This window comes from Danaus plexippus, chromosome Z (assembly GCF_018135715.1).
Source record: "Danaus plexippus chromosome Z, MEX_DaPlex, whole genome shotgun sequence".
Taxonomy (NCBI): Eukaryota; Metazoa; Arthropoda; class Insecta; order Lepidoptera; family Nymphalidae; genus Danaus; species Danaus plexippus.
Window position 1 is genome coordinate 5,356,836 of NC_083559.1, and position 14,583 is coordinate 5,371,418.

Here is a 14,583-nt window from a genome sequence, read left to right on the forward strand (position 1 = left end):
AAGTTCTGATCATAAAAACAATTACGTTATGGTATGTTCTTCTTTCTATACACGTATGTGTTTTCAGTCATCGAGGGTTTAAAAAAAGTGATATTTTTTTATATAAAAGGTTTTAGTCTCTCAACTACATGTGATTGTTATTGTTTTGCTAAATATATTCTTTTAAAATGAAACGAGCTCCTCGATGACACTGTTATCTAACAAAAGTTGCCCTTAGATAGCATTTAAAATTAGAAAATTCTTGAAACTTAGTGTAACAAATCGTGGTATATCTAGTAAAATATTTTCTAAACACATTAATCAAACCTTTAAGTCTTTTCAAACTATTACGACATTATTTTAAAACATTTAATTTTTGGTTTCATATTACAATTTTGTTTTGAAATATATCTATGGAGCTGTTTATAAAAGAAGATGTATGTAGAAGAATAGAATACAGGAAAAAAGTTACCATTATATCTTTAAAAGTTGCCTTAATATCATTTTTATTATTTAAGCGTGTGTGTCTTGTGTAAATAGGACTGGGAGTTGAATTATTGATAAGATCATTACCTAACCACAGGCCGTGCACTAATCATTTTCTACAGCTAAAAATCGTAGAAGTCATTTGCTTTCGTTTTACTTCATACGTCTTGCATCTAAACGCCCTTATACAGTCTTATGTTATTCCAACATATTGATAAAAAGTAACGAATAGCATTTAACTGAGATAGTTAGATGCTCTTCGTCTATAGATCTTTTCATGCAATGTACATTTTAAGTGATTTCATATATATATCCAATAACTTTAAATTTCAATAAGTATTCTATATTATTATTTTCGAGTTTTGTTTTATTGTTAGCAAATATTATATTAAAGCTTTACGTTTGCTGTTGATTGTAAAGACTATTATATTACATTAGCTAATCAATAAACCAATGTTGCTGAAAGTCCAAGATAAACACGCTTTGAAGGAACAGTTTGTTTAGATAGATTAGAAATAGTCAAAGGGAATATTTATACTTGTTAATGTATTTATTGTGGTTTATGTATTTAATGTCATTTATATGATTTTTATTGAAAAGGGTTCTTATTATTATTGAAATAAAAAAGTGGGTACTTACAATTTTGGTTTTTGATATTTATTTCATTTAAGTATTTATAAATGAAAAGTATGTGATTTAAAAAAATGGAAAGTATTGGAAAATTAAGATCGTGACAGTAAAATTGAAATTGAGATTGGCCAAGGTGAAGAAGAGGATTTCATAAATTGGGGTGATGCGATTTTTGACTTTTTGTTTTGGGACCAACTAAGGATTACAAACAGCATAGTCCTCTAACATATAGAAAACAGACCTTTGGTTCTAGTTTGGTATTACGTTTATCAAAATATATATATATGAAGTTTTAAACAAAAATTTATATAGAAAAATAATTTTAATACACACTTCACACGATTTTATAGTAGCCGTAACGTATTATTATAAAAATATTAATTTATGAGTGTTATTAAATGAAACTCTGAAATGTGAAACAGACTACAATATAATTTATTATTTTATTTATAACAACATTGACGACAGGAAAACAAAAATATTTTGCATTTAAAAGATATCGGCTTTTATTATATATCAATGATTATTTGAAAATGTATTTCTTATTGCATAAACAAATATATTAAAATATAATTAACTATTTATTATTTATAATAATATATATTTATTACAGGCTTAATGATAAACTTGTCTCATATAGAAATAGGATATTAACATTAATCGTTCTACTTTTATGTTCGTCATGTATAAGTTACATTAAATAAACATTGAAAAAAGCTAACATAAACTATTGAAAAGGAGAACGTTATCTAGCCCCAGACTTTTACGCTCTGATCCCAGGAACAGCTGGCCAAAGCGATTCCACTAGGAGCCAGCGAAATTGAAGTTACTCTATTCTCGTGAGCATTTAGAGTACCTGTAAAAAAACCCAAATTCTCGTATAGTCGTTATAATTTTTTGCAAAATAATCCACATCAGGTTCTTAAATAAGTAAATTAAACAAGGGTGCGAAATTAATTTTACTTTCCTTTATAATGCGAATATTTAAATTATTTCAAATGGATTTGCACATTCGATAATATTTAATTCTCTTGACATTTTAATTATTTTACCCGTGTGAGCCACTTTGAGTGTGTCCCAGGAATGGACGGTATTGTCATCGGAGCCAGCCAGCAGATAACGACCACTCACAGAGAGACCTGAACAGCATAAATTCAAATTTAATCATCACGCGCTTTATAAAAATCAATAAAACGTTGCACGGTATAAAAGAACTTGTAAGAATATTATTTAAGACTTAGAATATCAAAAAAATCACAATTTATATAATTGTAAGCAAAGATAAGCAGAAAGACTTAATTACACAGATTGTTAACCTTGCTAATTATATAAATATTTTAGTTTATGAGATTGTGACTTCATACACCATTCATTGATGTTAAAGTTATTTCTGTTATTTTAAATATATTAATATAATTTCCAAAATAGATTTGTATTTATTTTAAAACAGAAATATTTTTTTTTGTGACGAACCCTGAAACGTTTATTAATTTAAAGCAATTTCTCATTTCGCATTACCACATATATTTTAATGACCCTTCAATTCAGTGAGAAATCCGTGGTCTAGATATAAATATTCATTTATTATTTGAAGTCCCCTTTGTGAAATCCAATGGTTTGTAAAATTGTTATTATATGTTTAAAGTAATTTTTAATGAGGCGATGAATGGATCAATCAATAACCGCAGCTAGTGAAGCCGCTGTTTCCTGGTGGTGTGTAATGTCCCATCTGCTGGTCACTGCGGAGATCGAACAGCCTCGCTGTCTTGTCTTCAGATGCTGTGGCAAACGCCTGACCGCTCGGATGATACTAAAATTATAGCAGCTAAAATTATTTATTATTCGTTTATGTAATATAACGACGAAGTGTTATAAATTTTCGGTTATATAATGAATAAAAATATAAATTCAAAAATATATACTTATTCCCTATTGTACACTATTATTTTGTTACATTATTCTAGCCAAACACAAATTATTTGTTTATCATATCAGAATAATATTCGAACACTAAAATAATTTTCAATTTTGGTTTACAAAATTCGGCGAATTATTAATTAGAGAGAGCCATGAGTCCATGAATTATATATTTGAAACTGTAAATTATTAACTATTCATTATAAAAATTATATCAATTAAATGAAACTCGCTGATAAAGAGCAAATTGAGGCTCGCTTTGGAAAATGAATTAATTAAATCATTTCGGTTCACTTGAGGCATGTGTCGTAAAAGAGAGATGCACACATGAAAGACAAGATTTTATACCAAATCTATAATTATTGGTTACGATAAAACGATAAATTCTCTTCCTGCATATTCGCAATTCAAAGACAATAATATTTTCTTTAATTTTATTTAATAAGACAATAAATATATCATTTATGTAAATAATTTTTCTGCATTGTCTCAAGGTATAGAGGAAGTTATCAATTCAAAACTCTATTGCTTATACATATTATCGATACAACGGGGGTCAATAAGAAACGTTTATCTTTTATCTCCTATTATAACTATTAAAATTTAATTTAGCCAATACTTTAATTCTTAATAAAACTTCAGTAGTTGTTTTAAAATATGTCAATTTCACTCGAATTGCTTACACAAACGCTATTGACATCGGCTTCGTGACCGAAAAACGTTTGCTTCGCTTTCTCGGAGCGCACATCCCAAAGCTTGCAAGTTCTGTCTACAGAGCCGGTGACGAATGTTTTCATATCTATGAAATTAATTAGCTCCAAAGTTAAATTGTATCAGAATTTAGAAAAACAATATATATTTAATAGGATATTTTAAAATAAATAACTTAATTTGGTTCATAACAACGTACCTGGTGCTAGCGAAATAGTTACCACATCCCCAGCGTGAGCGTTAAAATCCACTTCTCTTTTACCAACTTCCAAGTCCCAAACACATCTTAAAATTGTGGTGACAAAAGGGAATATTTTAATTTAATTAATTTTTTAAATTGTGCTTAAAGTATGAATAGATTCCTGATATTCTCTTTTAATAGTTCTATATCAGTTCAAAACTTTATCTAGGACGATGCCGAGAGATGAAACGAAAGTTATTTTCATTTAATCAATGATAGTCTATTGAAATTTTATTTGTGTGTATAAAAATTTAAATTTGATTTTATTAAAGGTAGAAAGTTTTCTAGGTACATCTTCATATCACCGGAGCCGGTGAGGATGTGGGTGTCATCCAAAAAGCGGCAGCTGCTCAGGAAGCCCTCATAGCCAGCCAGTTCACGCACCATTTTCGCGGACCCAGTAGCGTCACGATTGTTGACATCGTACACAGTACACATGTTGTCCATTCCTCCACAGGCTGTACATCAATTATAGCAACAGTATATTTAAATAACATTTTTATATGTCATAACAATATATAAAATTATTACCGACAAAGTTTCCGGAGGGTGCAAAAGCAACGCTCATTACCCAAGCCGACCTTAACGGTATAACTTGAACTTTGTTACCACTCCATGTATCCCAAATAATTAGTTTACCATCAAGCGATCCAGTAACGCAGTGTCTGAAGGGAAACGAAAAAGTATTCACTTAATATTATTATATAACGTAGACTTTATATTACATTGTAATTTTATTAGTTAAACGTCAGACAAATTGAGTTTATAAGCCTGTTAGGCGTATTGGTGAAACTGCTTTCTCATTGTTTTTACTACAAAGGCTTTGTTATATTTGAGTCTATCTTAAAATTGAATTGTATTATTAATTTCAAGCAATGCCTGATAAATGTACACATATCAACAACAAATAAATGTGCATTTCAAATATCTGTCAATATGTGTTTACAATTTCTGTTATCACTATGTTATTGAAAGCGAAATAAGCTGAAATACATGTATAAAATTGGATTTTCCGAGCTAAATTAATAGAACTGATGTGTTGTTGCAGAATATATTTCCAATAATATTAATGGAGTATTCGTGTGTATAAATAAAAAAAGGTTTAATTGGTATATTACCGTTCAATTAGAAATAATTACTACTTTATTAAGTTTCATAAAAATACTACACTTAAAAAAACTTAGTAACAACTCTTTTAAGACAAATCATCGATTACCTTAATACTCGAAATATTTTATGTTGTTAGGAGAATAGGTCAGAGTTTAGTTGATTTCTGAAGTATTAAAATTAACTCTTAACTGTATGCAACGATCATTATAATATTTTCCGATTAATTTTGTCATGTAATAAAAAGAATTAAGAAATTTTAAGAAAATATACAGTTTGAATTTAAGTTTCAAAATAACGTCTCTTTTCGATTGCTGTTTGACTAATAAAAATAATTGGTCTATGTTTTTCTAAGTTTATATAAATTCTGCTTTTCTTGATTTTTCATTTTACCGATATTTGAATTATTTAACTTAATAAAATAAATGTAAAAGTTCCTCTATAGAATCTGACTCGGAGCGTATAGAACTTCTCATTTTATTTAAGTAAGGCTTCAATGCATAGAAACTTTTCCTGTGAATTTTCACGTAAAGGTAAATCAATTTACTTTAGATTATTATTTCTAAATTATGTTCATATTTTTTTTATTAAACTTAAAACTTTTATTGATCTGTTAGAAACTTACTATATCATTGTGATAAGTACATTGCCTATTCTCTTTTTTAGACTTTTTGGTACAAGAAATATATAAGAAATTATATAAAATCATTACCTTGAATCCCCGCTGTAGTGCACGGAATTGACTTTATTAATATGTCCCTTCAAACTCTTCTTGACCAGTAGACGTATTTTTGGTACGTCGCCCATATCCCCACATTTTTCAGCGAGCTTCGCATCGGCACCTTTTTCTTGGTCCGCCTACGACAAATTTCTGTTTTTTATTTGTGTTTGCAAAGTATTTGAAATAAATGTTGATTATTAATAAGGGAGACAAATGTGTGTTTTAGGGTTCATAAAATTTATTCCTTTTTTTTATTCCTTTTCGTTCTCGCGGTTGCCAATTTTAGCCATTGTATGAAAAATATATATTTTTTTTATTATCAAAAAATTTTATATTTAAATAACCTAAAAAAATGCACGAGATCAATAGTGATACACGAGTCTTTTTAAAGACTTTGCCAAATTGGGATAGGTTATCAACAAAATTGGAAAACGAATATCTAAATTGCTACGAAATAGTAGTCTACTTTATAGGAGCAGTAACAAGAGGATGAAAAACAAAATGTTCTTATCTGCAGGAGGTACAGTCTGATTATGTGAAATACGAGAGCCAATCCTTTATTATATCTAATGTTCGCCGTAATGATGAAACTTAAACTGAATCTCGGTTGAAATTTGAATTATTACAAGATTAATAATACTAATTAAAAGTTAAATTCAAAAACTAACCTAAGAAAATATATATAACGTTTACAAAATAAACTGATTACAGTTTAAAGTTGATCATGATTAGTAAAATAAACTATTTAAATAAAAACATCTCCCATCCAATTGCTCATAGCAAAATATATTGCAGATTTTTATTTCTTTTACGAGACAGAGACGAAACCTCTCAGCATTCCATGGATTCACCGTGCGGGTGCCGAGTCCATCGCGTTGCAGGGAGAGGAGCTTCAACAGTGCCTGGGACTTGCGATCCAGGTGTAGGTTTAAGGGGCACCTATCTCTACCTAACCAATACCTCAATACCTCTCTGCCTAACCAAATTTGAAACGAGCCTGCTAGGTCTGCCTTCGACGCACGTTCCAAGAATGAACTGATGTTAGTTCTTGACAGGCCTAAGTCTTTTTGCAGGTTGTAGAGAGATTTTGCTGTTATACCTCTCGGTCCTACTTCTACGCGTACAAATTTACAACGAATATTTTCTTAGTGAGTTTGTTGGTGAGCTCGTAATAGTTGTTGACCTGGTCTTTGGGGATGTTGGTTTCCCAAGGAACCGTTAGCTCTATTAGTACAACCCGCTTTAAAATTCGCGAATATAAAAATATGTTCGGCCTGGAGGCCGACGCAAAAATATCCTCTGGGATTCTATATTGCTTCTCATACGTATCCATCATTATAGCCCAATCCAAAGCCGCTTTAATAATAGAGTAAGGCTTGATGTTTGATTTTTTAGCCCTAGTGCCTTCTCTCACAAAACCTATTGATCGTTGGTTTGTGGTTATTCCTTCTTTCGCTCTTGCTACCGATAGACTAACCGCTTTACGTATGATTTCTAAAACCCTATCGTGAAGACGCGAGTAATGAACGCTATCCAGGAGTATCCTACATCCCACCAGCAAATGCTTAGCAGTTCCAACTGCCTCCCAACAGATGTAGCAAGTTTTTTAGGTACCTTTGCCCCATTTTACTAAACTGATCTGGGAGAGTCATCTGGAACGCATTGAGATAAAATTTTAGCAGTGCTGGCGACCAATCATGAATTAAAGTGCGCCCTTTCAGTGCTAATGGGATGCAAAAATTTCCTATGTGTAGTCATTCCATTCTGCATTTCTAGGCTCATTGCATGGATCTTATATTAAGAATTCTCGTCTTGCCGAATAAAGCTCTTTAATATATCCGTATCTTTGGCCTTCCTACTTGATCCTAACCCAACTCTATTACATTGTACCCCTATCATAAACTGTTTGTGGAATTGAAGTCTCGATTCTAGGTCTAGCGCATCTTTGTCTTTTGGGAGTGATGTAATAACGTCATCCTGGGATTTCCCCAGGATATGTCTCTTGGAAACTTTTAAGTGTTTATAGAGTTCCGATGGCCTTTTTAGATTCATCCCAAAATTATTTCGATCCCTGAATAACGCTGACGAGTCAGCCGATAGTGCGAGCCCGAGTCACAAATTCACAACCTTTACGACGCTTGCATCTAGTTTTAACAGAAGGGTCTTACTAAAAATCTTAGTAAGACCCTTCTGTTCTTAGCTTTTTTGACGTTACTAATCGGTTGGTTATCGACCTTGTTAAGATCGTTCAAAAAGCTATCTACTATTCCTTCTAAAGATGGAGTACGACCTATATTATCTATATTACGACCGAGAAATTTAAAAGGCGCATTTTCCGTAACCGTAGAAACGCATTGAGCGCCTAACGATAATCCCGGATCGTATGAGGTATATTTTGTGTTTCGCCTACCGAGACACAGACAGGATTTATTTGTTTTGTACTCAATCAATCCGTCCACGAACAGAATTTATCCACCTCATCCAAACTTTGTCCAACTTAGAACGTAGAACTTGACAGTGTTTGAGTTACGTGTCAGTATTGCGAGATCGTCAGCGAAGGCTAAGATGGATTCTGTGTATTTGTCATTGAACTTGAACCGATACCCCCATTTTTCTCGTTGCTTATTAGTTTATCTACTAAAATATTAATTACAATATTAAATATTATTGGAGATAAACAGCAGCCCTGAAATAGTCGTACATTATATCTCAAAGTTTTTGAAACGCTTCTTTAGATATTATAGAAAACTTTAATTTTCAGTAATATGACGCGATCATATCACTAACTATTATTGGAAAGTGATACCATTTTAGCGCAAATAACATTAACTCGTGTTGTAACGACCCAAACACATTCTCTAAGTCTATCCAACAAACTGTTATTTGCCTCTCGCTTTTCTAGCGTCTTTTAAGCTCTCGGACAACAAAGTGTTGAGTTCTAGGCATCCAGAAATCCCCGGTAAAAAACCCTTCCGGTGATTGGCCTAAATTACCTGTTGTTAAACATGAATCGCGTCATTCTCGTTTGTAGGACTAAGAAAAAGATTTTAGCTGCGGTGTTTGTTAAGGCTATCGTTCTAGTATCTTTCGGATCAGTAACTCGATCGTTTTTGGGAATGAGGATATTATTTCTATTGAAAATATGTTAAACTTTTGGAATTTTTGGAATTTGTCATTTAACGTATAGATTTGTACTTTATCTTTTAATAATTAACAAACATGAATTTACAATAAATTTTACTGTAAAGGTAAACTGTTTAACAGTATGCATATAATATTTCACTGTGAATACTTTCATTAAAACAGCCTTTACGTTTATATAAATATTGAATACAGAGCTCTAATTAATTTAAGAGTAACGTAACATATTTATCTCAGTTTTATAATAAATGAAAGCAAAAATGTATTTATTTTCAAAGACTTTATACATTTTAATGTGTATAACGACTTATAAAATATATTTTATATTGTAAAAAAAATATAATATATTTGTTATGGAACAGTGTTCATAAAAAAATAATATAAAATAAAATGGTAATAATTTTAATGAAACTAATATTTTTCGGATATACTACGCGTGCTTTATTTTTGTAAAAAACTGCATCCTCCCGACGTTTCGGTTACTTTTTAGCAACCCTGATCACGAGATGTGAATGGGCACTAAATGAATAAGATTCGCGAAAGCCTTGGATCTCATTAAAATGGTAATAAGCAATAATTAAAATTTTATGCTTGTATCTTTCAACTAATTAACCAATTATTATTTTAGATAAATTTTAAATACAAAAGACAGACTGTAAAAAGGAACAAGACTGAAAATTCATTACGTATTCTACATAAGAGTTGAAGTTTTTTATCAAGAGAACTAATTCTTTATCGGATATCAAATATGGCTGTCAGATTAAAACCAAGTTTCACCAAACTCTGTTTGTTAAATCTTAAGGAGTCATTTACTAACGAACCTTCAAAAATATAATTGTCTGTCAAAATATTTACGTCCCGCGATGAAAAATTAACAAGGCATTTAAATGTCACGTTAAATGACCTACCATATTATTCGTTCTTGTTATAAGACGACCAAATTGAAGTTATAGCGTTTGGTACGACATGTTCGATCGTAAAAATCCGTCGATACGTCAATGGTTGGCAATGCGACCAAATTTTATATATCCTTGATTCCAAAGATTTGACATACAGAAACCTTTCTTTTCAGTTTACTAAGAGTAACGTGTCAAAACCGTGCTTTCAATAAATTGTGTGATATGTTATTGTGTTATAAATATGTATAGGCAGAAATTGTGTTTAAGTTATAAGTGATGAAACGAATCCCTAATTTGCAATATCATAGAAAAGTCGGGAACAAAATTTGTCATTATACGAAAAAGAAATTTGAATTCACCTTTTTAATAAATACAATTAAATAATCCAAAATGATAAAACGGATGCTGTTACTATGGCTATAAAAGATCAGGGGTGGGATTGGACATCCGACAGACGTTAGCCATTTGACGGACCTCTAGAGCAGGAATTAATATTATTAATGTCTTGTTGAGATATTTAAACAGACTATAGTGCGCGGTGGGACGCTCGATACATCTAACAGTCCATCAAACGCCTTAAAAAGAGGTTATTGATTTAACATTGATTGGTGACACTTGGTCTAAGTACTACAATACTACAATTAATAAAAACAACTTCATAATACCAGAGTTGATTTTCAAATATGTTGCATTACAATTTACATTTTTAGTCTTATAAATAATGTTAAAATATTTTCAAACGCGAATAAAATTTTACACTATACAATAAATCAGCGCACAGCCAAATAACGAATGACAAAATGATTAAAATTACCTTGCATTTTGCAATCAAGTCGTTTAGTTCCTTTTTGAGAGCTGTAGTCTCTGCATCGTCTTTGGGCATTTTAGAAACGTATCAAAACAAGTTTCCTGTCAGAGTGTACCTGAACGTTTGGACTGTAACGCTAGCAGACCACGTTTAATAAAATTAGTGTAATTGGATTGAAATTTAGCTGTGAAGCTCTATAGATGTTGTACCGCTTATTTACTTTGGTTTGTATAGCTATTTATTTTTAAGGTGGAATAATATAGAATGTTGTTATGATATTTGGATCATGTATTTAAATTTTCTGTGACATAGAACAATTCATATTCATGACGAATAAATAAAATATACTTGTTGCCAGACGAGCTATGCGTCACATTCGACATAAAGCTAACAAATTTTCGTTTTCTATTTCACCTCTTTGACATGTATAAAAATAGATATTCAAAGATAAGCGAAGATTTATTTCAAAACCTTTGAGTAAATTTCAATTTATGCATCTTTTAAAATATAACAATTCTTAGATATTCTCATAACATTTTCAAACATTTTCTGGCGTTGGCTTTTTAATATATAACGAAACCTGTTTTTTTTAAATTATATTTCATTACCAAAAAGCTAACTTTTGTATCAATCGGTCTAAATATGTTGATATAGACATGACGAAACAGTTATATTTATAAAATTTTTATAGATTATAATACACTCGACTGAACTTCACATATACTTGGTATATGGACCCACATATAAATATATGTTTTTATCTTTTCTAGAAAAAGTATAAAAAGTGTTTACTGAGTTGTTTTGTCCTTGTAATTATTTTAGGACCACGTGTATTTCAATATTCCAATTAGGACATTATTTCTTTGAAATAAAAATTCTATCCTATATGGTTAAAGACCTAGTATATACAAAAAAATGTGATCTTTTTAGTAGACATTTAAATTAAATTATAAATGTCAATTTTTATTCTTGACCAATTTTAATTATGGTATCACGTTGTTTACTGTATTCTGGGTACAAAACAATCCGTTTTAAACATATTATGTCTTAAGTGGCTTAAGATAATGCAATGGGAAGGTTGGAAGCTGATATAGAAATTGCGTCATTGTAACTAATAAAGGTCTATATCATTTAATTAATCCGAATCCGCTGGTTGAATCATCCTGCAGAGTAAAATTCAATATTAAATAAGTTAAATGTGTTGAAATTGTAGCAGCGTTATGAGTACCTGTAAAATACCTGAAGAGAAATGAGAATTAATTAAAAATATTTTCTCACTGTTGATAACGTAGAAAACTGCTTTAGTCATAGAATAAAATAATTTTCGAGAAACTAGATTAGAAATTACATATTGTGATAGGTCCTGATATTAAAAGTGTTTTAATATGAATTCTTTTCTTTTTTCCTTTTGTGATCTTAATTGGACAAGTCACATAAATCAAACAATCAAAGAACATCATAAAGACAATAACTAAAAATGTAACATTTTTAAAATATTTTCATTTAAATTAAATACTATGTTGGGTTTCGACACTGAGTCTTGATTTTATTAGCCGAAATTTTTGTTTCTGATAGGTCAGCATCTTTTGCGACGCTGAACTCCTAGAGATCGAGCTGTAATATGTAAAGCATGCTTTTATCACCAATCCGCCTGTATCTCATTTGTTACTTTATATTTTAAATAAGCGAACCACAAAGAAAACTGAGTCAATTTATGAAACCCATACATATTTTTTTTACAACAATCGTACATAAACTTGGTTGTGACTCCTATATCACATTTTGGACAAACGTAGAACAGAACTGGAACATATGCTATGGGGCATGAAAATGTGTTTGAAAATAAATTGGACAATACATCCGTTTTGACAAACCGCAATTCCTTTCTTGCGATAAAATATATATGCCACAAATAATCAACGAGGCTCATGAAATTAAATAAACATATAATCTCATCTTAAATGACTAGGAATTACGTAACACCTGAAAAACTTTAACGAAAAAATAAAATCCTATGTTCGTCCACATTACAAAACCATAAGACACGGTTAGCGCGATCTTCGTATATCGAGAACAGTACGTGACAAAATTAAGAAATCGTTGGCGGCACATGAAAAAACAACACAGACTTTCGTCTCGTCTTACCGTTGTCACGGTTGCTGTAGAGCAACGGAAATGTCGAATACAATAAAGAAAAATAAACGAGACTCCTATTTATATAGGATAAATTTATTTTATTTTATATTAAATTTAAAAACTTTTAGTAATAATTCGAAGAAAATCAAAAACTACAAATAATATAAAAGTATATTATATATTCAAAATTTCTTTTTAGCTCATTAATGATAGAGTATAAACAGATATTTAATCTTTAAAGATTCGTTTCGAATACTCTACAAATACCCTACAAAATACAACTTTCAAAATAAAAAACTAATTTGATTTTATTAAGAGATGTTTTCTGTATTATTACGTACGTCTAAAGAGACTTCTATAGTATTTCAAAGTTTCGAAATCACTAAGGAAGTTGCTTGAATAAATAGCGTTATAGCCTATCCGTTATCGGTTGAAACCAGGGCGCTATATAAGCTTTTAAGTCTGGGCTTGGAATTTAAGTAGATTGTCTCAATCAGTATCTGTCATAATATACAAAATATTTTATGTATTTATGTAGTTTCATAGTCGCTAAAGGTGATAAACTGCCTTAATAAAATAAAAAAAAATATTATAACATTTCCACTCTCTCCTGTAGAACGGAATCAAATAAATTAAACGTCTTAATAATTAAATTTCATAGCAGCCCTTGCACCTTGAAGGAATTCAATTTAAATGTCAGAATAATTGTAAAATCCTTAAGAGAATAACTGGAAAGTAAGATCCATTTGAAGTATCTCTGGCTCTTTTGCGATTTCTCTGAGCATAGCATACTAAAGCGACGACGTTAAAACATTTTTATTATCTAACTCACAAAATACCTGAGTTTTAGTCGAGTTTAAGTCAAATACAAAGGAATTCCTCGTTCTTAAGTTACAGCATTTCATAGAAATATGATGGACGTTCAAAGAAACAATACCACTTTGAGAAAAAATGTTCATGAATTTCCGATAATCCAAGCTAACGATACAAGTCTTTAAAGGAAAGAAATTTTGAACAAGTTTTGAAGTCTAGATCATATTAAACAAAGAGAAGTTTACCTGGTCTGATTTTGTTTCGTTAATTTGAAACTAGAAATACTTTTATGATAATCGTTATTTTGAATATGAGATTATAACTATAGGTTAGTGAGTTGAATTCATAAAAAAAATATTATGTTACAGTAACACTCGTACCACACTACCAGTTTGTCTACCTGTAGATTCTTTTTAAACAAGCGGTCGTTGGAACAAGAAGTGTGTAATAAGGGATACTATTTAGGCTACATTAGAACATCAATAAATTTATAAACAATAACGACCACATCCACGGCCTCCTAGGTTTGTCATATTTTAAATCGTAAAACAGTTCAATAGACCCGCCGACAATGTAATACGATTGGTTTACTTGAACTAATAAATTTTCACTCGAGCGTATCGTTCGACAAACTACCTTTCACTCAATCAAATTTCAATTTCCTCACTTTTTAATAAAAGATTTGTGTGGACTGGTTTTACAGTGACGATATATTATGGAATTAAATTTAAATTGACTATTAATGTATCGACTATTACATAATTGCTTAATAAAAAAAAAATGTTTTCTAACAAACATAAACGCCCTGATTGAATTAACACTTGATGGTCAAATGGTAGTAGTTGTTAACTATATCAATACAAGCATTAATTAGACACGCATTGGCAAATTCCTGGCCTGTATTAGCTTTGATAAGGTATAGCAGCGTCCATATTACGCAGCAAACATAAGTCACATACCAAACCTGCATCATCAACACGTTATTAGATATTCA

The 14,583-nt window shown here is 30.6% G+C and overlaps 1 protein-coding gene across 1 annotated transcript; it reads right to left on the minus strand.

The window, feature by feature from the left end:
• Positions 1–1,710: 1,710 nt before the first annotated feature.
• On the minus strand, positions 1,711–10,835 carry LOC116777844 (guanine nucleotide-binding protein subunit beta-2). The gene is made up of 9 exons (XM_032671594.2): positions 10,647–10,835; positions 5,784–5,929; positions 4,496–4,629; positions 4,257–4,422; positions 3,923–4,008; positions 3,696–3,811; positions 2,779–2,905; positions 2,148–2,234; positions 1,711–1,951 (listed from the first exon to the last, which is right to left on the minus strand). Exons 1-9 carry the CDS (start codon positions 10,713–10,715, stop codon positions 1,845–1,847), a joined length of 1,038 nt encoding a protein of 345 aa, XP_032527485.1. The 5' UTR covers positions 10,716–10,835; the 3' UTR covers positions 1,711–1,844.
• Positions 10,836–14,583: the final 3,748 nt, after the last annotated feature.

Excerpts from the sequence above, each read along its gene's own strand:
- LOC116777844 (XM_032671594.2), bottom strand. The coding sequence starts at position 10,715 with ATGCCCAAAGACGATGCAGAGACTACAGCTCTCAAAAAGGAACTAAAC. Across the intron at positions 5,930-10,646 it reads ACTTGATTGCAAAATGCAAG|GCGGACCAAGAAAAAGGTGC; the intron begins GTAATTTTAATC and ends AATTTGTCGTAG. Across the intron at positions 1,952-2,147 it reads ACTCAAAGTGGCTCACACGG|GTACTCTAAATGCTCACGAG; the intron begins GTAAAATAATTA and ends GTTTTTTTACAG.